This window comes from Lutra lutra, chromosome 13 (genome assembly GCF_902655055.1).
Source record: "Lutra lutra chromosome 13, mLutLut1.2, whole genome shotgun sequence".
Classification (NCBI taxonomy): Eukaryota; Metazoa; Chordata; class Mammalia; order Carnivora; family Mustelidae; genus Lutra; species Lutra lutra.
Window position 1 is genome coordinate 93,557,103 of NC_062290.1, and position 22,014 is coordinate 93,579,116.

General features: G+C 58.9%; 2 protein-coding genes across 2 annotated transcripts; one reads left to right on the forward strand and one right to left on the reverse strand.

The window, feature by feature from the left end:
* Positions 1-659: 659 nt before the first annotated feature.
* Positions 660-19,370, reverse strand: LOC125083916 (uncharacterized). The gene is made up of 2 exons (XM_047700924.1): positions 16,328-19,370; positions 660-669 (listed from the first exon to the last, which is right to left on the reverse strand). Exon 1 carries the CDS (start codon positions 18,281-18,283, stop codon positions 17,309-17,311), a length of 975 nt encoding a protein of 324 aa, XP_047556880.1. The 5' UTR covers positions 18,284-19,370; the 3' UTR covers positions 660-669; positions 16,328-17,308.
* Positions 7,076-13,122, forward strand: LOC125083915 (ficolin-1-like). The gene is made up of 9 exons (XM_047700923.1): positions 7,076-7,201; positions 8,509-8,622; positions 8,857-8,910; positions 9,433-9,468; positions 10,242-10,271; positions 10,657-10,784; positions 11,255-11,384; positions 11,978-12,112; positions 12,644-13,122. The coding sequence occupies exons 1-9, from the start codon at positions 7,099-7,101 to the stop codon at positions 12,889-12,891; spliced, it is 978 nt and encodes a 325-aa protein (XP_047556879.1). The 5' UTR covers positions 7,076-7,098; the 3' UTR covers positions 12,892-13,122.
* Positions 19,371-22,014: the final 2,644 nt, after the last annotated feature.

Here is a 22,014-nt window from a genome sequence, read left to right on the forward strand (position 1 = left end):
GCCGGAGAAAGACGAAGAAGAAACGCCTGCGAAGTGCAACGGAAACACGGGAACTCTAAGAGCCAGAAATCAGATAAGGCGATGGGGGGCGGGCAGTGTCCGTAACAGGAAAGTCTTGAAGCCCGAAAGCTGAGCCAACTGGGCCACACCCAGCACCAAACAGATAGTCAGACAGACAGCTGGACAGACAGCCGGGGAAGGCAGGACCCAGTGGGGATGCACAGCCATTCTGAACAACAGCCCAATGTTACTAAGGCAAACTAAGCCTCTGTGGGCCCAGCACCCCAAACCCCCACTCCGGTGGGACCCTGGGGAGATGCTCGCAGGCCCCCAGGAGCCTGCGTGCAGCCCCGTGCTGGAGTGTGGGGGGGTCAAGGCCATACCGTACCGTCACTGGGAACACCCACAAGTCAGAGATGACCAGGACGCCTCTGAGTGTGACTTGGCAGTTGAGGACAAAGCGTGGGTGTGTATCAAGACGGATGTCCCTAAGGGTCACGCGCACACGTGCGCACGCACACACACACACACACACACACACACTGGGAGCTCGGGGCTGAAAGCAGAATTCAGAATGAGACACAGTGAATGCCATTGACCTAAGATAAAAATACATTCACAAAAATGTACTTTGCAAGAACATGGTTAAAATTAAAAAAAAAAAATCCACTGAACACATTACAGCAGGGAGGAGGCTGCGGTGTGGGGTCTCAGGACAGAAAGAGGTTGAGGGCAAGAGGGCATCTGGAGATCAGCCCTCCCTGGCCCCTGGGGGCTTTCAGGGACCAACTGCCCACCTCATTGCCCTACGCTGGCGTTTACAAAGCCCCTGACCGTCCTGGAACCCCCCTCCTTACCCCGAGCATACGTGCCGGGGGGATTTCTGGGAGAACAGGTGGCCCCATTCTTTCCTGGAGATCCCAAAAAAGGATTGGCCTTCCCTCTGGGCTGCTCTCCTTTGCTGGGTGATCCCTCCTGGAGACAGAATTCACCCCACTGGGGAGACGAGGTAGAGCGGAGGAAGGTGGGGAAAAACCAGTGTGGGGGGATGGCATCCTTGTCCACATCTAAGAGGTTCCTGGAGATGGGAGCACAGGCGTGGCTGCACCCTCATTTCCCCCCAGAAGCCTTTGGATGAAGAAAACAAGGTCCCTGCTGTCCTCAGAGATGAGGGTCGTGGCTGTGATGGCCCCATCCCTGCTCCTCTGGGTGCGGGTGGCTCAGGTCGTGCCCCCACCTGCAGGCCACAGGAATCCTGCTCTGCACCTGGACCAGGGGCGGGTCCCACAGGCTGACACCACCAGACCTCCCCATCTGCTCTTCCTTTTCCACGCCAGGGACCGTCCTCGGAAGGTACGGCCTTCCGCCAGGACCTCTCAGCAGTGTCTTTAAGCCCTTCCTTGATGGATGTGAAACCAAGGGGACTCCCCTCTGTGCAGCATGACCGTTCCTGCTGGCTACCACCTTTGTTGGTCTAGGGACAGGGACCGTGGGTGAGGTCACACACTGAGCTTGCCATGGGCCAAGATGGCCAGCTCAGTCCTCTCTGGGCCCAGCGAGTTTGCAGATCCCTGGAGGGCGTCGTGCAGGGGAGGAATGGGCATGAGATGGTTGAGATCTCGAGGGCTGGCCAAGAAGTCAGGGCAACTGCAGCACTTGTGAAGACAGAGGGCTTCCTCCTGACAGCCGGCAGCCGGCAGAGCCAGCCTCACCCAGCAGGGTCCCTAGGGGGACCTCCCCGTTGGGGCCCGAGCACTTCTGCCTTTATGGGCCCCTTCTTCCATAGAAAATACTGAAAGTCATATCTTACAACTGTGAAGGTTCAAAGACAAATATAATCTGGGGCAAATCTTGTTCGTTTTCTTCTGATTTTAAAAAGAAATAAAAAAATGACTGTGGGCCCTTGAAAGTGTCACACGTTGTGGACACTGGGTCCCCAGGGCCTTTATGGACCTGTTCATGCTGGGGGCCCACAGAGCCTCCGCCAGAGCCCTGGCCACTCGGGCTGCTGCCCTCTGATCCTGGGGCGCTCACAGCAGAGCTCCCCATACCCCAGCAGAACAGCCGTGACCAGCCCAGCGGCCAGGGGGCAGGGGGCATGGGGAAGCCTCGAGTAGTTGGGCCGGGGCTGTCGAAGCTTACAACAGTGACCGAGAAGCCAAGGGGCTCCTCCTCCCAGGTGGTAAAACAGCAGAGCAGAAGCTGAGGCTGGACCCGATCCCAGCGGCCAGGCCGGGGAGGGCGGCTCCTCGGAACTGGGAGGTGGGGTGCGGTGCAGGGGAATGGGCTGCTGATGCCCTGTGTGCCGGCATCCAAATGTGGCTCCTGCTACCGGGTCCCAGGGGCAGGCCTGGAGGGCTTCCGGGTCCTCTGATGGTGCGTCCGCACGCGAGCAGGGGATGGCTGGCCCACCGCACAGCGTGAACAAGCTATAGGGACGTCTCCAATTCCTGGAGACAAGTAGTGCTCAGCCAGCTTGCCTCTGCCAGGCCCCGAGTGGTCAGCTCAGGAGGAAGTGGGCCAGACCCTGGGTGGCTGCCCTGGTTGTAATCACGGGGTGTTGGGGCCCCAGGCTGCTGGGCGTCATAAGTCCTGATGTTATTACGACAGCACTTTGTTGAGCAATAAGCCATTGGATTTTTTTTTTTAAAGATTTTATTTATTTATTTGTCAGAGAGAGGGAGAGAGAGCGAGCACAGGCAGACAGAATGGCAGGCAGAGGCAGAGGGAGAAGCAGGCTCCCTGATGAGCAAGGAGCCCGATGTGGGACTCGATCCCCGGACGCTGGGATCATGACCTGAGCCGAAGGCAGCTGCTCAACCAACTGAGCCACCCAGGAGTCCCAAGCCATTGGATTTTATAGGGCGACCACTTCTGTCCACCCAATGGATGGGGTCAGTGCCCCCGGGATGGAGGGGTGGTGGCCCCTGTCCTGCAAGCCCAGGGGACAGGCACTCCCTCTGTCCAGTGACCCCCTCCTCCAGCCGGTCATCCTCCTGGTCACTCAAAGACCCATGGCAGGATTCAGAACCAAGAGCACCAGCCAGACAGGCGCGAGGCAGGAGCAAAGCTGGCACATGGGCACTTTTGGGGAGCTGCCTTTTTTGGAACCTGATACACCAACACTATCACACAACATCCGCTCCTTTATGTCCAGTGCACGTTTGTGAATTTCAACATTTTTGCAGGAAGCAGGATTCCTTCACGTTATCTCCCGGCAGACCGCACCTCGGGGGACAGGTCCGTCCTGCCCTAGACAGACGTTCTGGTTGTCTGAAGTCTGGAGCCTGACATTCTTCTGCAGGTGTCCCCTATGCCTGGGTACACACTTCTTTGGAGGGAGAATGGGTTTCCGAGAGCTCGTTGCAGAGCAGGAACGTGTGTGCAACTGTAGGGAGCAATGCTGATTTCCAAAGTGGCCATACAGTGACCCACACTGAGCGGTGCTGGAGGACGGCTCCCCTCCTGCTGGGGCAGCCTCGCCAAGATGGCACCGCCCTCCTTGATGAGAAAGTTCTGCCCTTTGGTGAGTGTACATGAATAGACCTCATGTGGTTTGAATTGCATCTTTCTGCTGACAAAGCAGAAAGGCGTCCCCATCGTCCCACAGCCACTTAACTCTCCTCTCCCGGGAGTGTGCGTGCAATGCTCTTTCCCACTTTCAACATGATTGTTGATTCATAGGGAGGTCTTTAGTTCTTCTGGATACAAGCCTTTGGTCACTTCCTTGTGCTGCAGATACCTTTCCCCTCCTGTGCTTATCTTTTTGCTCCCAGGTGACGTATCTTAAGAAACAAGAGTTCTTAATGTCAACCTCACTTTTTAGACTTCTCCTTTACATTTGGAGCTTTCCTGTCCTGTGTAAGATGCCACCAAGCTTATTTGATACCTAACAATGTAGTCTACAACTACAATTGTCTCCCCTTCCACAGTGGGTCTAGCATTCTTTCAACATGAATTATGTGTGTACAAGGGCCAACGTGGCTTTCTTGTTTTTCCCGTATGAACATTCAGCAGTTCACCCCATTTATGGAAGCCTTCTTCCTTCCCAGTGTTCTGTAGGGCACCACGAATGTAAACCGGGGGTCAAAGAATGTCCAAGCTTGTTTCAAGACTATATTCCCTTCTGTCGATTTATTCTGTGTCCTGGAGCGACTATCACATTCTTACATAGCTATATCTTTATGATGATTGTGGTACCAGGTAGAACAAGCCGTCCTTCTTTGTTCCTACTCAAGAACAACTTAGTTATTGGCCCTTTGCCTTTTACACAAATCTTAAATTCACTGTTTCATTTTATTTCACAAGAAAATGGGCACTTGACTGACAATGCAGTGACTCTGTAGATCAGTCAGGAGGAAACTAACATTTTTATAATACTGAGTTTTCTAATCCAAGAACATAAAATATTCTTCCCATTATTTTGATCTTCTATGGTGTCTCTCAGTTCATATTTGATAGCTTTCAACACAGAGGATTCACACATATTTTGTTAGGAGTCTTTATTTAACTTGGGTGTGGTTATTATAGCAAATTTTTTAAATGTCATCTTGTACTACTTTGTGATAATTTTTAGAATTATAACTTATTCTTGCTAAATCTATTCATTCTAAAATTTTGATTTTAGATCTTCAGATTTTTCACATATTAAACGTATCTTCTGAAAATAATAGCAGCTTCATGTCTGCCTTTCCAATCCTTTTATATTTTATTTTTTCTGCCTTGCACTGACAGTGCAATCCAGTATAATACTGACCAGAAGTGGAGATTATAAGCACCCTTGTTTGTCTTCAGTCTCTGCTGGGGCTTTTCAGTTTTCACCATTAATTACATTGTCATTTCCATATCTGCAGCATCTGGGGATCTGTTTCTATCATCTGTTGGTTTGATTTGTTCTTCTACATGTTGCCTTTCATCCTCATGAACCTGGTTATCTTGTTTTGTGTTCTAACAGTTAATTTGAAACAATATATATATTTGCTGAAATCATTTAGGTCCCGGGATGAAGTTATTCTCCATCAGAGGACATTTTTGTTGGTTTTGGCTGGAAGCCTGAGGGCACTAACAACCTCATAAGGCCTTACAAGAATTCAGGAGTTGAGACTTTTTCCTGCAACACACCAACATGTTTTGGTCCCTGCAAAGGCTGGCCATGGATGATTCCATCCTCATGAGTGGATAGCAGCCCTCTGGATCCCAACCCCTGATTCACTCCCTCGACCTCACACTTTGACCTTTATCACAGCAAAATTGGCAAGGTCACTGAGCAGCTTCACAGCTGTCTTTTAGGGATTGGCAGAAAGAGGCTCTGAGTGCTCATTTCCCCTCTACAGATTTCTGTTGCTCCCAAGAGTTAGGCAAGATAACCCTTTCCTGTGTGGTTAACTTGGTTGTACCTTCAAGCAAAACTTTTTAACATTTTGCTTGTTTGCACTTAGTTGGGTAGATGGCCCCAAATACTAGAATGCCATTTCCAAAAGTCAAATGCCTTTTATCGGTCCAAATTTAAGGTATTTGTACTTGAGAGAAGCTTACATCCTTTCTGATTCTTTGTCCCACCTACCGTTAAGAATAAGAACTTGATATCTGAATGTATTGTTGACATCTTGCCTAAAATAATCCTATCAGCAATGCAAAGAGGAAGGACTTTGGTGTCTGTGGGCTGCCAGCAGTTGGGGTCTGAGGGACATAGACCCGCTCGCTGCCTCTCTCCCTATCCTGACTCATGCCAGGAGAGCATTCCTGAACTGACTTCTCTCCACCAGACCAGGTTACATCACTGAAGTCTAGACCCGTGCCTGCAGAGAGAGGCTGCCTGTTCCAGTAGCTCAGGGAGGCTGAACAGTGCCTCAGGCCATGCAACCCACATGTTCCTCTGTCTTTTAAACATTTTTTAAAAGATTTTATTATTGTATTTGATAGAGAGAGAGAGATCATAAGTAGACAGAGAGGCAGGCAGAGAAGGAGGGAGAAGGAGGCTCCCCGGTGAGCAGAGAGCCTGATGAGGGGCTTGATCCCATAACCCTGAGATCATGACCCAAGCTGAAGGGAGAGGCCCAACACACTGAGCCACCCAGGCGCCCCTCCTCTGTCTTAATAGACTGAGGCCACTACACCAAAACATGGAAAGCTTAGCGTCTTTGCAGTACACACAGAGATGGACACAAGGTCCTAGATGCCCCTCGACAACCCACTCCTTTCATGAAACCTCTTATCCGGCCACCCCCACTTCTATGGTTGAACCACAGCCCACACACCCTGGCCCAGGGAAATGTCAGAGTTTTACCCTCTGCTCTTCCCTCTTGATACCATCCCACTCTCACTAGTGACCATGTCTACACCTCTCCAGAACCTCTTCCCAGAATGCCCACAGCATGTTCAGGCTGAGCAGGATCCATAGCACGAGATATGGAGTAAGGCCTCAGAGGTTTGGGGGAAAGACCTATCCATGCCTCTGGATGTAACAAACAGCCCCAGGGATCCTTGGTGCATTCGATGAACTTGACACAAAGGTCTGGCTCTTCTTGGTTCTGTGACTTCAATTTCTCCACCTGTGAAATTCAAACAATATTATCCACCTAATGGGACTGTGTAAGTGGCACTTGGCACAGAGTAAGTACTCAGATTTCTTTTTCTTTTCTTTCATGTTGAGTGCCCAGGGACTCACTCAGACCCTGAATATTCTGGAAATCAGATGAGGGAGGGAGATTATCTTTAGTCAGCTCTTCCTCATACCTCAGTCAAGGCCAAGAGTATCGTTTGGGTATAGCTCGGTACTGGGAAGGGTGTTTGGGGCCTGGGCTTTCCTTAGCCAAACACAGAGCAGACCCTTTCCAGCAGAGGGGCTCTGGGAGCTCCCTTAATGGGGAACAGGATGCCCTAGCTAGGGGAAGTGAACCTGATTTAGCAGAAAACCGGTGGGGCGCAAATGGAAGGAAACACCCTTGGCCATTACCTGATATTTCCCGTGGGTTCAACTGAAGACTGTATAGGAAGTGGGCGTCCCACTGGGAGTTGAGAAATTGCTGGCCCAGGCTGGGGCCAGCTTCGGTGCCCTATAAGAGCTGGGAGCCTCTTCAACGTGGGACACCAGAGGACATGGAGCCAAGCAGAGTCGCCAGGCCCCTGGGGCCTGCTGGTCGCCTCCTTCTGCTCCTCTGCATCAAGACCCTGGCCACGCAGGCTGCGGACACCTGTCCAGGTGAGGCTCTCCTGAAGCTGGTAACTAGATCTTGCTAGCCACGTAGAGGGTCCCAGTTAAGCCCTCCACATGCATCTTCCCAACTCTCCTCATCCTCCTCAGATGCGGACACCTGCCAGGGCTGCTGGTGGGAGGGAGGGAGCAAGCTGTGATGCCGGCCACCCTCTTGGGTCTGGGACAAGCCCCCAGGAGCCTTGCTTCTAGGTCTCCACTCTGTCTCCAAGGAGGAAGAAAATGCCATTTACAATCTTTGTCTGCCTGTGGGCCTTCCAGAGTTGCTCTCTCAAGTTCTCAAAGCCAGAGGATCTCACATTAGTCCGCATCCCTGCCCCTCGCCACAGACAGTCTGGTTCAGCAGATTCAGGGGAAAGGGAGTTGGGTCTTGCTCCAAATCCTAAGCAGGTGGGTCAGGCCCTGTGTGGAGGAGAGCAGCCTCCCCCCTTGGAGGGCAGACTGATGGAGGAGGCACAAAGGCACCTCTAAGCACAGGAGAATCCAGAAGGACAGGAGGGAGACACCCTAGGTGGTGTCAGCTGCCGTGTCCTCCACAGGAGCCTGTGGTGTCCGTGCCCCACCATGGCACCCACAGGCCTCGTGGAGGCCTCTCTGAGCTTCGGCATCGACACGATTCAACTCCACCAAGTAAATAACCCTCTGCTCCCAGCTCTGCGGGCCCGGCTATGTGTCCCGGGAGCCAGCACAGCCCTCTCCAGGGCACCCACAGGGACCCCTTCTGGCTCAGGACTTCTATGAGCTCACGCCTGAGGTCTGGGGGTGACCCAGACCTCACGCCTGAGGTCTGAGATCACCCACGGTGACCCCAATTCCCCAAGTTCCTTCAAATACTCATTGTTCGTGTCTCCCGAGAGTCCCCAGTATGCGGGAAGCTCTTTCCAAACGCCATGGATCCCACTCAGATTCTAAACAGGGGCACCATCTGACGTTCGCTCCCCCGAGCCCTCGTCCGGTGCTCCCGGGGCCCTGAGGACAGAAGCCCAGAGGGGTTGAGTGACTTGTCCGGGGACACACAGCACTGAGGAGCCGGGTTGCCTCAGGCAGGGAGGACTCCCAGGCCATCTACTCCGGCCAGACCCACACACACAGCAGGGCAGAGGGGGGATAGAGCAAGTCTACCCCAGACGCGAAAAACCCGCCTCCAGGCTGACCCTGCGGGGGTCCCGGCGGTCTGCCCGGGCCCGAGGTCCGCACAGAGGCAGGAGGCTCGGAGCGGGCGGCCAGTGTGCGGGACCTGCGGAGCCACCAGGCGCAGGGGAAGGCACTGACCGTCACTCCGTGTTTCCCTGCAGAGGTGAAGGTGGTGGGGCTGGAGGGCTCCGACAAGCTCAGCATCCTCCGGGGCTGCCCGGGGCTGCCCGGGGCCGCAGGGCCCAAAGGAGACGCAGGCGTCAATGGAGAGAGAGGTACGCGCACCGGGCCGGGGCGGGGTGACCCAGCGCCCGATCGGCTCCAGCGAGACCCGGGGGTGGGCTAGGCTCCCGGCTCCCTAGTGGCCGTGGCTGCTCCGTCCACCCCGGGGGCAGCAGTTCTGTGGATAAGTGGCGCTGGGCGGGCGTTAGGACTCGGGACAGAGAGCTCACGTGGGATGGTGGCGGCTGCACCTTTGCCCATGAGGCCCGTGTCCGTGGAATTTGCAGGAGCACCCGGGTCCCCTGGAGTCCCTGGCAAGGCAGGACCACCGGGACCCAAAGGTAACAACGGGATGAAGGGCGACGGCCCCTCGCGGGACCCCGGGCTCTGTCCACGGAGAAAGGAGAGAGGAACACAGAGAGAGAGGGACAGGGAGATGGGGAGACAGGGAAATGGGGACACAGGGACACAGGGAGGAGGACAGAGAGAGAGAGAGAGAGAGACAGGGGAGGGACATGGACGCAGATAGAGGGACAGCGGGGCTCGGGTCGTATTTCCGAGGACCCTCAAGTTAGCACGTGACCAGAGTCCTGACCCAGGGAATGTGGTCCACAGGGACCTCTCCTTCCTGGGGACGGGATCCCAGGCCTTGGTGTTCCTCCCCAGCTTGGAGACCCTGGCGTTGGAACCCTTGGAAAGCCAGCAGAGCAATGAGGGTGCCCTGCCCAGAGCGGGAGGCCTGGGACTCGGCCCCCACAGACCCCTGAGGGCAGAGCAGACGGGGGGTGTCTGAGCGCTCAGGCGGCCTCTCCCTGACCACACCCCGCTGTGTCGGGGGTCCTATCCTCCTGTCTCTGCTCCAGGGGACCGAGGGGACAAAGGAGTGTGCGGGGAGAAAGGTGAGTCGGGCTCGCAGTCCTGGGGATTTGTCCACGTGGGGGTCCCCGAGACCGCAGTCAGCCTGGCAGCATCTGCTGGGGGAGGGTCTCAGACCCGAGTCCCTTTTCCGTAAGGGAAATGCCTGGGAGGCACGCAGGGTCTGGGTCAGGGCTGGGCTCGCTGGCCCGGTCGGTGAAGGTGCAGAGCCCGGCGTCTGCGCGGGGACCCAAGGGATGACAGGACAGCGTTATTGCTGAATGTGGACACTGCCCTTACCTTCCCCCTGTTTATTCGCATTTCTTTATCAGACAGATTGTAAGAGGCAGAAAAGGCAACTCACAAACTCGAAACCCAGTCCCGTGCTCCGTGCACAAGTAAAGAGGGCAGGATTGGGGCACAGACCTGAATGCCCGACGCCCCCCAGGGTCTCCCCCAGCAGAGGATCAAGGGGAAAGTGGGGGGAGCTGACGCAGACCAGAGAGACCCAGACGAGTCCATTCCCGCGCCACTGAGGACCTGGGGCCCTGAGGAGATGGCCGGCTCGGGGTGCATGGCGAGACCCTGAGTGACGGCGCTGACCCAAGGGCCCCAGTCCAGGCTAGACACAGGGACCCAGCAGACCCGCTCCCAGGACGGGCAGTCTCAGAGCCCATCCCTGGGACTGGACAATCTGCCCTGGACAGATCCTGACCCTATGACCATGCTGTGTGCCAGCCAGGGAGCACCTGTGGCTGGAGGGGACGGGGGCGCCCATTGCTAGCCAGTGATATGTGTGTCCTGTCCCCACGAACAGGAGAGCCTGGGCCTCAGTCCTGTGACACAGGTGACTGACCACGCCACCGACCTCCCCCCGCTTCCCGCTCACCAGAGGCCAGCCCCACGCTCAGCCGGGCTCCAGAACCCAAGGACCACACACTCTTAGACACGTTTCCCTCCCGCGGCTACTCAGCAATGGGCAGCCGGCAGCTGGCAATGTTCTCGGGAAGCCCAGATGTCCCCTGAAGACCAGGGGTCGGTGGACTCAGGTGGGGCGGGTCTGGGAGGGGATGGCCAGGTAGACTGGGCTTGGCCATCACGGCTGGGGCCCGGGCCTTGGAGTCTGTCCAGGCCCAGGGTCCCCTCCCCCCTACCCAATCACACTCCCCCACTCCCCACCGTACCCGGCCCAGGGCGCCGTGCCTGACATCAGCCTCCCCGTCTGCCCCCAGCACCTCGGACCTGCAAGGACCTGCTCACCAGAGGGCACTTTCTGACCGGCTGGCACACCATCTACCTGCCCGACTGCCGGCCGCTGAGCGTGCTGTGCGACATGGACACGGACGGCGGGGGATGGACCGTGAGTGTCGGCGGCCAGGGGACCGCCCAGTGGTGCGTGGGGGCAGTGGGCTCTGCCTGGGGATCCCACAGAGCAGCTCGTCCGCTCGCAGGGAGGACACTATCGTGTGACCGTGGTCAAAAGGTCCGGATGCCCCCGTGAGGCCGACCCGTCGCCCTGGCCCAGGCTGGGGCAAACCACGCACCTTGGTGGGGCATAAATGCTACGGGACGGACTGCAACGTTGGGGCGAGGCCCAGAGGGAGCCCAAACCTCTAGCTGTGTGGCTTTGGGCTTGTCGCCCACCCTCTCTGGTCCTCCTGTCTCCCCCTCCTTCAGCTGTGGGCTCTGCCCACCCCTGGGGTCGGACATGAGGCTGCACAGCCATTCCGGGGGCTCGGCCGGGATGACCCCCTGAGCCACCACATAGGGTGGGCCCCTGAGCCTCGGACCCCTGCAGGGCCCCGGCCAGAGCCCTCCCGCCGTCCGCAGGTGTTCCAGCGAAGGAGCGACGGCTCCGAGGATTTCTACCGCGACTGGGCCGCGTACAAGCGAGGCTTCGGCAGTCAGCTGGGGGAGTTCTGGCTGGGGAATGACAACATCCACGCCCTGACCGCCCAGGGTAGGTCCCCGACCTCCACCTGCCCCCACCCCGAGCCGAGGACCCCGCCCTCCTCCTGCCGGGGCTGGCTCTGTTCCGGGCCCCCCTATGCGTGGGAGCCAGGCCTTCATCTCACACACCAGGTGGGAGCACGTTAGGACTGAGCTGAGGGACTCCGGCAAGCGTGAGGCCACTAGCCTCTTAGATCCCGAGACAGGAGGGACCAGAGGCCTCGGGGGTGGGCTCCACGTCCAGCCGTAACCCCACCTTTCCCGACACACCGGCCCCAGGGAGCACACGACCTTCCCACCGCAGGAACGCACGAGCGGTTACCGCACGGGGCTGGAGTGATGTCCCAACCCGCGGGGAAAAGGCACTGTTGACGGAGCATAGTGTCGTGCCCCAGTGCGTGAGCACGAGGAGGGCATGTCGGGGGCAGAAGGACCCTTGGCAAGTGGTTTCCACGGCCCGTCCTATGTCCACGGACGTCGTCCATGATTGTGCCAACCCTGGATGCCGGGTCCACACAGCCCCTCCACCCGTCCCTAAATTCCCACCTGCCAGCCCCGGGTCGAGGGTCCCTCTGCTGGGACCTCACAGCCTTTCTGCCCCAGGAACCATCGAGCTCCGGGTAGACCTCGTGGACTTTGAGGGCAACCGCCAGTTTGCCAAGTACAGCTCGTTCCGGATGGCGGGCGAGGCCGACAAGTACAGGCTGGTCCTGGGAGCCTTCGCGGGGGGCAGCGCGGGTGAGTGTCCGCCCCGGGCCGGGGGCCTGGGCGGCAGCGCAGAGGGACCTGCTTCCCGTCCTGGCTCTGCCTCTTCCTCAGGGAGATTGGAGGCGGGCGCCAGACGGGGCTCTCCCTCCATACGTGAAGAAATGTTACCCACACCTCATGGTCCCTCCAGGTCAATGGGACCCATTTAGTGGAAAGTGCAGGAAGAGGGGCTCTTCTTCTTACTGCCACTATTGACACAAACAGGGACGGGGTGATAACGGAGCCCATCTCTGTGGATCCTGGGTTCCTGCTTCACGGTGCCTGGTGCTCTCTGCTGAGCAACCTAGGAGCCCAGGGCTGGGAGTGGCCTCCGTCCAAGACAGGGTGCCTGCCAGCTGGGAGGGACAGACGAGATGCCAAAAGGCCGAGGTCACTGTACCAGAGAGCAAGTGTTCACAGGCATCCTCTGGAGTTGTGCAGTGCACGACCTGAACTCCTGGTCACTCAGTTCTTACCTAGAACTAGGATCCAAATAAACCGGCCCACTCTCCCTCCGCACAGGTGATTCCCTGACATACCACAACAACCGCCCGTTCTCCACCAAGGACCAGGACAACGACTCAAGTCCAGAAAACTGTGCTGAGCGCTACCAGGGGGCCTGGTGGTATGATAAGTGTCACCTGGCGAATCTCAATGGTCTCTACCTCCCAGGCTCCCATGAGACCTTTGCAAATGGCATTAACTGGAAGTCGGGGAAAGGCTACAACTACAGCTACAAGGTGTCGGAGATGATGGTGAGGCCCGTGTAGCACGGGGCCATCCACGCACACAGTGGCCGCAGGGAGGGCTGGTCTGGACCCTCTCAGGGCAGGGAGCTCTGATTTGGGGTCCTCAGCCTGGTGCCTCCTGGGACCCCGTGTGCTTTGTGCCTTTCACCCACACTAACGCCCCTTCTACCTTCCAAGCCGGTGAGAACAGGGAACCCTGATCTCGACAGTCACACATTTACTCAATAAAGACATCTGCTTCCTTGCTCGGCACACGTGGGCGTCACCTGTCTTTCCCTGACCACGGGTCACGCCGCCTCTGTTCTTTGGTTCCCGCCCCACCGTGGATGCTGAGGGAGTCTCTGGGGCTCTCGGGTCAGGAGTTGGAGCACAGGGCCCATGGCCGTGCCCTTTGCCTCCGTGTGCTGGTGGCCACGGTCTGTGGTCCCCTGGCCTTTAGGCTGCTGACACGGCAGAGCGGCCCGGACACAGACCGCGTGCCCACAACCGTAAGTCCTAAAGTCTTCCCCAGGCGGCCCTTGAGAAAGTGACGCGAGGTCAGAGGTGACCTGGCCTGTCCCAGGCCCAGCCCGGGCCCCAGGTCCCCTACTCGGCCTCCCAATCCCTCCCGGGCTCCCGTGGGACGCACTCAGGACAGCCTCAGACATCGAGCAAGGCTGACCATAGGCCTGCGGGTCCCTGGGCAGGAACAAGACCGAGGGGGTATAAGGTAGCACGTGTGGCTGCTCTGAGCGGCCCGGGGGAGGGGCACACGGTCCGAGGGTCCAGGGTCAGGCGTCCCCACACCTGGCCAGCAGGCACGCGGGGCCCGGACAGTCTTTGTGCTCAAGGCTGGAAGCCCCAAGCAGGCGTCCCCATGACGATCGAGGCACAGACGTGTGCACATCCATTAGCAACAAAAGCAGCATGAGAAGTGTGTCAGGAGGAGCGCATGGAGAAGGTGGACAGCAGGAGGGGCTTACCCACCCCAGGGACGTCAGACCGTCACCTGGGCGGGAAACACATCTGTCTTGTCTTATATCCCCAAGATAGGAAGGTTAAGCAGCTGGCAGTCGCTCTGCTTGACACAGAGGGGCCAAGGTATGGACGGACAGACATGGGAAGGGCAGACCGGAGCCCATATATGCGCTCTGGTCCTGAAACTCGCCCTGAGCGTGAGCCCATGTAGGCCCCTTCCTGTTTCTCTAGCCACCCTCGAGCTCCTCTGTGGGGTTGTCATTGTCCCCGTGACTAATGAGCCATATGGGGAGGGGGTGGCCAATTAGCCGGTTCCCGGAGCCTCACAGAAGCCTGGAAGCCCCACCCGCCCACTGCGAGATGTGGCAGAAGTCCCAGTCAGGAAGCCCGGAGAGCCAGCAGCCATCTGGAAAAGTCCATCTGTCCCAAAGCAGCAAATACGAGCCCCCCATCACGAGAGGGGCGTTCTCAATTTAGACCGGGGCTGAACGGTGAACCAGCCCATCCTGGGGTCAGAAAAGAGGAGCGACCTCTCTGGTTTCTGCTTTCATGCAGAAGGAAGACCGGTGGCTGCCCGGGCCCCGACCGCCCCCGAGGGCAGCCCGTGCGGCGTGACGGGGCAGTGGTCGGTGGCATCGGAGCTCCTCGGCTTGTGGAACTGGCCCTGCCTCGCTGCAGAGCTCAGCTCTGGAGGGGGCCCAGCGGAGAGCAGGGCAGGAAGTTCAAAGTCCTTGATCCAGGACGCCCAGAAGGCACCGGCTCGGGGCCGGGACGTCAGAGTCAAGGGCAGAGGGCACATCCCAGCTAAAAAAAAACCCCAGAACCATGCCGGACAGGCTGGCGAGGCCCCTGAGGCAGCGGCCTGCGCTCCTGAGTGGCGGTCCCCCATCTGAGGAGCTCAGGCCTGGCGGGTGGCCAGGCGGTGCAGTGGCGTCTGCGGGTGGCCAGCCCGGCTCTGCTGCTCCAGGCTTCGGGCCGCGTGAGCGCGATGGCGGAGACGCATTCCCGCTCGGGCCTGCCCCTCAGAACCATCCGGGAGGGTCTTAAAAATACAGAGTTGGGGGCTCATTCCAGACCTACAAGACCGAGATCTCAGCGGGCAAGAGGCTCTGTGTCTGCGGACGGCTTCCTGCTGCCTCTATGACAAGCCACGTGGGAAAACCCATGCGCCATGTCGGCGGGCGTCTCCGTGGACCCCTGTCCCCCTTGCGCCCATGAGTCCTCGGAGCACAAGGCCGGAGCAGGCCAAAGCAGAAGCAAATCGGAGCACTAAGAACGCGGAGTCGGGACCGGGTTAGCACACAGTGGCGTGACGTGCGGTGTCGTGGTCTCCGTGTTTCCCATACAGGGTCACTTTCACAGAGAACTCTACATGCTTGGAACTGGCAAGCTCACCCCAGAACTTATTTCTGGAGAGAACTTCACAGATAAGGGAAAGCTGTGGCATAGATGTGTTCCTTACAAAGTCACAGGTCTACCCAGTCCCCACCAGGGGGAGGGTGACGGTCCCCTTGAATGAATCCAGGGTGACCATTGAAACAAGGTGACCAGGGGAGCCCCAGGGGGAGGGAAACTGCAGTCGGAGGACATGCTCCCCGGAGTCCATGAATGGATGAGAAAACAGGGACCGGCCGCCTTATGACCTCACGACAGGCGTGGGACCAGGTTCAGAGATTCTCTTCGGAGGCAGTGGCGGGGACAGGGGTGCATGGGACGGGGGTACAGGGGATGGGGATGCAGGGACCGTCGGGGCGGGGTGTTGCTTGGACAGAGCCCATCCTCCCGGGGGCCGCCGCCCGGCACAGCACAGGCAGGAGGCTGAGCGGGCGGGGGCCGCAGCAGCGCAGCGGAGGGCTCGAGGACAACAGCAGACTGAAGCTGGGGCTGGGGACGACGACCTGGAAAACAGACGGGAGGCACCCAGAGCATACTGCCCGCGCGTGCGAGGGGAGACCTGGGAGCAGGGGGGCAGGGTGGAGGGAGTCCCAGCAAGCCTCACGCACCCCTCCCAGCACAGGCACAGGGGCAGAGGGGAAACCTTAGAAACCCCAAGGAAAAGGGTCATGTGCCTTCAGAGGAGAAACCCTAAGAACTTGTGCAGAAACAAGGGCATGTCGGGGCACCCGGGCTGTCCGTCGGTGGAGCGTCTGCCTTCGGCCCGGGTGGTGATTCTGGGGTCCCGGGGATCGAGCCCAGCGTCAGGCCCTCTGCTCGGCAGGGAGCCTGCTTCTCCCTCTCCCTCTGCCGCTCCCTCTCACGCGTGTTCTCACACGCCCCGCTCCCTGCTCGCTCTCAAATAAATAACTACAAAATCTTTAAAAAGAAAAGAAATACCGGCGTCTGGAAATGCTGGACGTGCCCGCCCCCGGCTGAGAAAAACTGCCAGCCGAGAATTCCGCACCAGGGAACAGGCTCTTCGAAAGGGGGGCAAGACTAAGGTGTCTCGAGAAACGAGCGGACCGAGCTCATCACCGGCAGACCCGCACCGGAGCGCAAGCACAAGAGACCGAAAGAAATGGAAAGGGGGAAGCAACAAGAGCAAGGCCCCCGGGGCAAGGGGGTGGACAGGCCACGAGGGGCAGAGGGGACAGCGCCATGGCAACGGCATCCGTGTCCACGGGGCTCCGGGGAGTGGCTGAAGCAGGGTCTGGGCAGCGATGACAAAAGCCAGGAGGGGTGCAGTTAGGGGCTTGGGCGTTCTGTGCTGGTGAAGCGACGGAGGGACCACTGACTCGTCCGTAAAAGGTCCAGGGCGATGCTCAGTCGCCGGCGTCCGCACGGAAGGTGTAGGGGGAGGATGTGCACAGGGGAAGCTGGTAGAGGGGCCGCGGGGTAATGAAGACACCCAGGGGACACAGAAGGGCCCAGAGAGCAGAGAGAAGGAGCTTGGGGACCAGGCTGCGGGAAAGCCCTCCACCGGCACCTGCGGGCGGGGCCACAGTGACGCTCCTGCCCCTCCCCCCACGGGGCTCCCTGCCCCCCAGTGCTCTGGTTTATTTCATCCTCCCGACGCCCACACAGGGCAGATCTCGCCATCACCGAAATGTCCCCAGTTGGGTTTAGGAAACTCTGCCTTGGTATTTTTCCTTTTAAAATTAATGCGTGGTTTCCGAAAGCTACAAAACAAAACAAAACACGATGTAACTCTTCCCCGATCACTGGTCATTTACGCCTGGTTATCGATCTTGCCTTTCCACTCCCAAGACCTGCAAATCCTCACAGTCAGCGTTCCGGGGTCTTTGACGACGGCACGTTTAATTCATAACTACCCTCGACTCTTCAAAGTGCAATAATAAAGTGTAAAAGATTCAAATCCCTTCTTGGGCTGTTGGATCGTCTAATGAACAGAATCGTCCTCGTGCTAATTAATTTTTAGAAACCTGAGTAATTTCACTCAGAAAGGCAATGAGCCCACAGCCCCCCAGGCGCCCCGCGTAGATGCGCACTAAGATTTCCACGCAGCGTTATGAGACCAAGTTACTTACACGTCTAAGCTGGGATTCGTGCGACTTTCTCGGCAACAGGGCAAATTCTCTAAACGCAAGTGTGAGATACCAAACCTGTCCAGATGCCTGAATGCAGAAGTCGTAATTCTATGACTTGCGTGAATGATATCTACACTTAATTCACGTCTTCCTGAGTTTCTAGGATGATTTCCTACTAAGGAATAAGGCATCGTCCCAGTGAACAGACATGGCTTTCCCTGGAGACTGCGACCAGGACCCGGTGGGTCTGGCCAGTGGCTGGGCTGCAGAGGACCGCACCAAAGCAGGGACCCGCGATGGGAGGAAAGGGCGGGCGCGTTGCCCCTGTTCCTGGACCCAGGGAGCACGCGTTCCTTATAGCCGTGGACACAGCACGTACTCGAGAGTACACCTCGTGAAAAATGTGGCCCCGAGATTTTTATCCCGGTGGAGCCAGTGGCAGATCGCCACCCGGGAGAAGAAACAGGGCACATGGGCCCCACGCAGGCTGTCTGCATCCCACCCACGAAAGCCATCGCTGTCTTGGTTTCCTTGTGTCTGTTTACGTCCCAAACGCACAACCCCATGTACCACGTACCATGGGCCGTCTTAACTTCGAGAACAGCTTGGCGTGCGGCGGGCTCCCCAGCCCACGCTACTGAGTCTGCCTTCGTTGCTGCCCTGCCTGGGCGCTCACGTATCCGCGTCCTTGGCCACGATGGCGGGAGCGCGCCACAGCTCTCCCGTCCTTGGGGAGCAGAAGTGTCAGCCTGTGGGGGGGTGCTCAGTTTCCAGCATTCACGCCGAACTCTTTCCCAGGTTGGTGGCATCAGTCCCCAGCTCTCGGCCGGTGCGTGAGAATCCGCCCGGAGCCCAGCATCCCTGCGGCAATCCGGCCATCCGTGTGAGTGCATGATAGGACCTCCTTCTGGTTCTAATTCCCATTTCCCCGAGAACTCATCAAACCGAGAACTTTGTAAAAATATGTCCATGCTGTGGATATCATCTTTTGGGAAGCGTGTGGTCAAATCTCTTACCTACTTCGTACTGGGCTGTCCTAATGTTCTGATTGATCTTAGGGGTTCTGCAAATTCTGGACACGACACTGCTTTTCCTTTCAATAGTTTGCCATAGGGAGAATCATAGACCCGCTGCCACAGGTTCCCACCCTAATCCCCACTCCTCGTGGACTGTGTCACCTTACACGGCCAAAGGGAGTTGGCAGATGGCATGAAGTTAAGGACCCCAAGATGGGGGATGGTCCTGGGTGGTGCAGGGGACCGACCCGACCTCCTGTCCTTCCAAGCAGAGAGGCTTTCCCGGATGTGCTCAGAGGGAGACGGTCCCCGGGAGCAGGGCCGGGAGGAGATGTCGCAGGCTGTGAGGCTGGGGGAAGGGGCCTCAGCCAAGGAACGCCAGTGGGCTCTAGAGGCGGGGAAAGGCAGAGAATCAGACGTCCCCCTCGAGTCCCCAGAAGGAACACAGCCCTGCTGGTGACTCACGTCCTGCCCAGTGAGACCCAGGTAGGACTTGGAATGCACAGAACACGTTTCTGTCCCTCTAAGCCACCAGGGCTTTGGTAACGAGCTGCGGCAGCCGCGGGAGGCTGGTCGTCCGCATGGTGGAGCGAGTGGCTCTGGGATGTCCCTTCTATTCTCGTGAGGTGCTCTTTGGTAGACGCGGGCTTGGATTTCAACGTGGTCCTATGATCGGCCGGTCCCCTGGTGTCTGCTGCTTCTAAAATCCCAGTTAAGGGTCAGTCCCTGGCCTGAGGACGGGAAGCGGTCCTCGCTCGGGGTCTGCGGGAACCTGGGGCTGCGGCGTGCGCGGCGGCCCCGCATCTCTCAGCAGGTGTGGGGGTGCCTGCCCAGGGCTGTCCAGCTGCTCTCTGACCAGCTGAAACGTTCCTATGGAAACTTCTCCCCCTTTCTGAAGAGAGTTTTCTAGGTTCAAAGGGACCTTTGGGGCAGCGTGAAGATGCTGTGGAGTGGGGGGGGCTGCAGGAGACTTGGGGTGAGCGGGGCTCCCGGGTCAGTCAGTGGGGGGCGTGAGACTGGGGACTGCTCAGCAGGGGGCCATCTTCCCAACGGAGCGAGCTCAGAAGCCCCCGCTGAGCCAGAGCTGTGGCCGCTGTGGCCGAGGCCCTCGGTGACCGCTCTCAGAAACGCAAATGAAACCACAAATAAGGAAAAAAACAAAACCCGGGTCTGTGGGAAAGCAAACCCTGAAAAACATCCCCTTCCTGCTGCGGCGCCGCGGGTGTGTGCGTCGGGCACACGGATGGGCCAGAAGGGCTCGGAGACGGCGGGTTCCCGGGGCTGGGCGGCGAGGGGCGGCAGGGGCGGCGGATGCTGGTTTTCACTGGGGCCAGCGTCGCCGCTCTGGGGAGCTCGCCGCGCACCTTCATCTCCGACCCCTCCTAGCTGTGACTGTGCCCCCCCCCCGACTTCCAGCTGATGCCAGTTCACAAAGCGCTTATGGGCACCCCCTGCAAAGATAGTTCAGGGAGGACAGGTGACCCCCGGGGCACCCCCAGCTGGTACTGCTCTGCACAGGCTGAAGACCTCAGCTCATCATCCTTATGCAACCTCAGAGAACCGGCTGCTCCGGGGAGGGGGGTGCGGTGCTGGTGTGCAAAGGACCCTGCCTTCAGGAGCATGAACCCTGCATCCCAGTAGTGCCTCCCTCCTTCTGCGGGGGCGTCCACGGAGCTCCCGGGGAAGGACAGTCTGCCCAGGCCTCAGAGGCACACGACCCCTCCTTCCCACGGCGCATTGCCCCCGCTGCTCCCCAGGACCCTAAGGACTGCCAGGGCTGTCCCCTCCCTGGCCAGTGTCTTTACTCCCCTGCCTGGGCTGCTGTGGTCACCCCCAGCGGAAGCAGCAAGCCGCACCCGGGGCTGCATGCTCCGTCTTCAGCCGTGCGCAGGAAGCCCAGCCCCACCTCGGCAGTGCCACCCCACCCCCTGCAGCCTCCCTAGACCCCTACAAAATGGGGGCAACAGGCCCTGCCCGGGGCTTTCCTCGGCCTCCCCCATGAGACCATGTGACTCACGGTGCACAAGCTCCCAGGCTCCTCTTACCTGCTCTGCCCACCCGAGCGCACAGCTTTCCGCAGCCCCGGGCTCCAGAGTTCAGGGGCTCCTGTCGCGGGAGTCCTCAGGGCCCTCAGGGAACGCAGGTCCACGGCATCCCTGGGAGCCGCTCTGTAGCAAGTGTCCCGTGCCACGAGCGCAGTCCAGAAACCAGGCTCGAGGAACCGGTGTGAGATCGCGTCTCCTTCCACAGGCCCATGGGGAGGAGGGTAGGGGCCTCAGGCCCCACACACCGGCTGCTCGCTGTCCTGCGGGCACAGATGGAGAAGCTGGGACTCAGGGTGCGGAATCCCCAGCCCAGGGTCGCCCGGCACACACTGCGCGGGGCCCGACTGGGACGCAGGTCCCCTTTCCTATGCAGCCTGCGCGTCTCGGCCTCGTCCGCCGTCTTGAACGAGCTGTAATCAGCCAATTGGCAGTTGCCCTCCAAGTCTGCAGGGTCTACACAGAGCCCTGCTGGGGTCCAGGGCTCAGGGGCCCCACCACTTGCGGGAGGTCTTGTAGCTCAGGGGGATCGCAGCCTGGCTTCTCCTCGGTCCCTCGGAGCACACCGGGCACGTGTGGGCAGCCTGTGAGGCAGACAGGTGTGGCAGCGGCCTCCGATCCCGGCGCACCCACGGCAGACCCCCCGACACCCTCAGTGGCAAGGGTGGGGCACGGGGAAGCCCCGGGTGGATGGGCAGGGGCTGCCCAGTTTAGAACAGTGACCGAGAAGCCAAGGGGCTCCTCCCCCTAGGTTGTGACGGCAGAAGGGAAGCTGAGTCCGGAGCCAGGTGCGGCGGCCAGGCTGGGCAAGGAGGCTCCTAGGAGCTGGGAGGGGGGCTCAGAGGAGGCGGGCGATGCCCAGAGCCCACACCACGATCACTGACCACTGCGTCTATCGCGGACCCCAAGCTTCGCACCCACTGTCCTTACTCCAGAGTCCGAAAAGCCATCCCATTCCCCCCAGTCACAGGAGAACGCAGAGAGGTCAAGCGATGGCCCGAGGTCACACCGCCTGCAGAGCCCAGGCAGATGCAGAGCCAGGCACAGCCCCCGTGAAACAAACAGTTGCTTCTTCTGGACGGAGGCAGCTCCGCTCTGGGACCTTGACCTTGGGAATCCCAAAGCCCAGCGGTCGCAGACAGTGCTGGGAGTCCAGTGTGGGCTTTCAAGCATGGGTGGACGGCTGGCCAGGTCAGGGACATGCCTTGCACCATAATGACATGGCTCTGGAGAGGTGAAGTGTTTTCTCAAGGTTTAATTGTTTCTTTGAGATCCTGGCTTCCTGAAGGAAGGTCATTCCCAGGGGGACCCTATTTCCAAAGCTCCAAGGTCAGGGCACGTGAGACCATGCATAGGGGGACATGGTCCTCACTGCCCAGTGCTGGGTTGGGCTGGGGACGTTCCTCCCCTGGTTTGGGGCTGAGAATGGGGTCCCGCATGGGCTCCCCCCAGAGCAGGGGCGGGTCAGGGAGCCCGAGGACAGAGCAGTGGTTCCAGATCCTCGGGACACTGCACGTCCAGCAATGGAGAGAAACCACGCACGTGTTCCAGAAGGATCCAGACACGCCACACACACCACCTGCTAGAAGCTCTGTGTGGCTCTGGGACCAGCGAAGTGCCCAGGAGAGACCCTGGGGGGCAAGG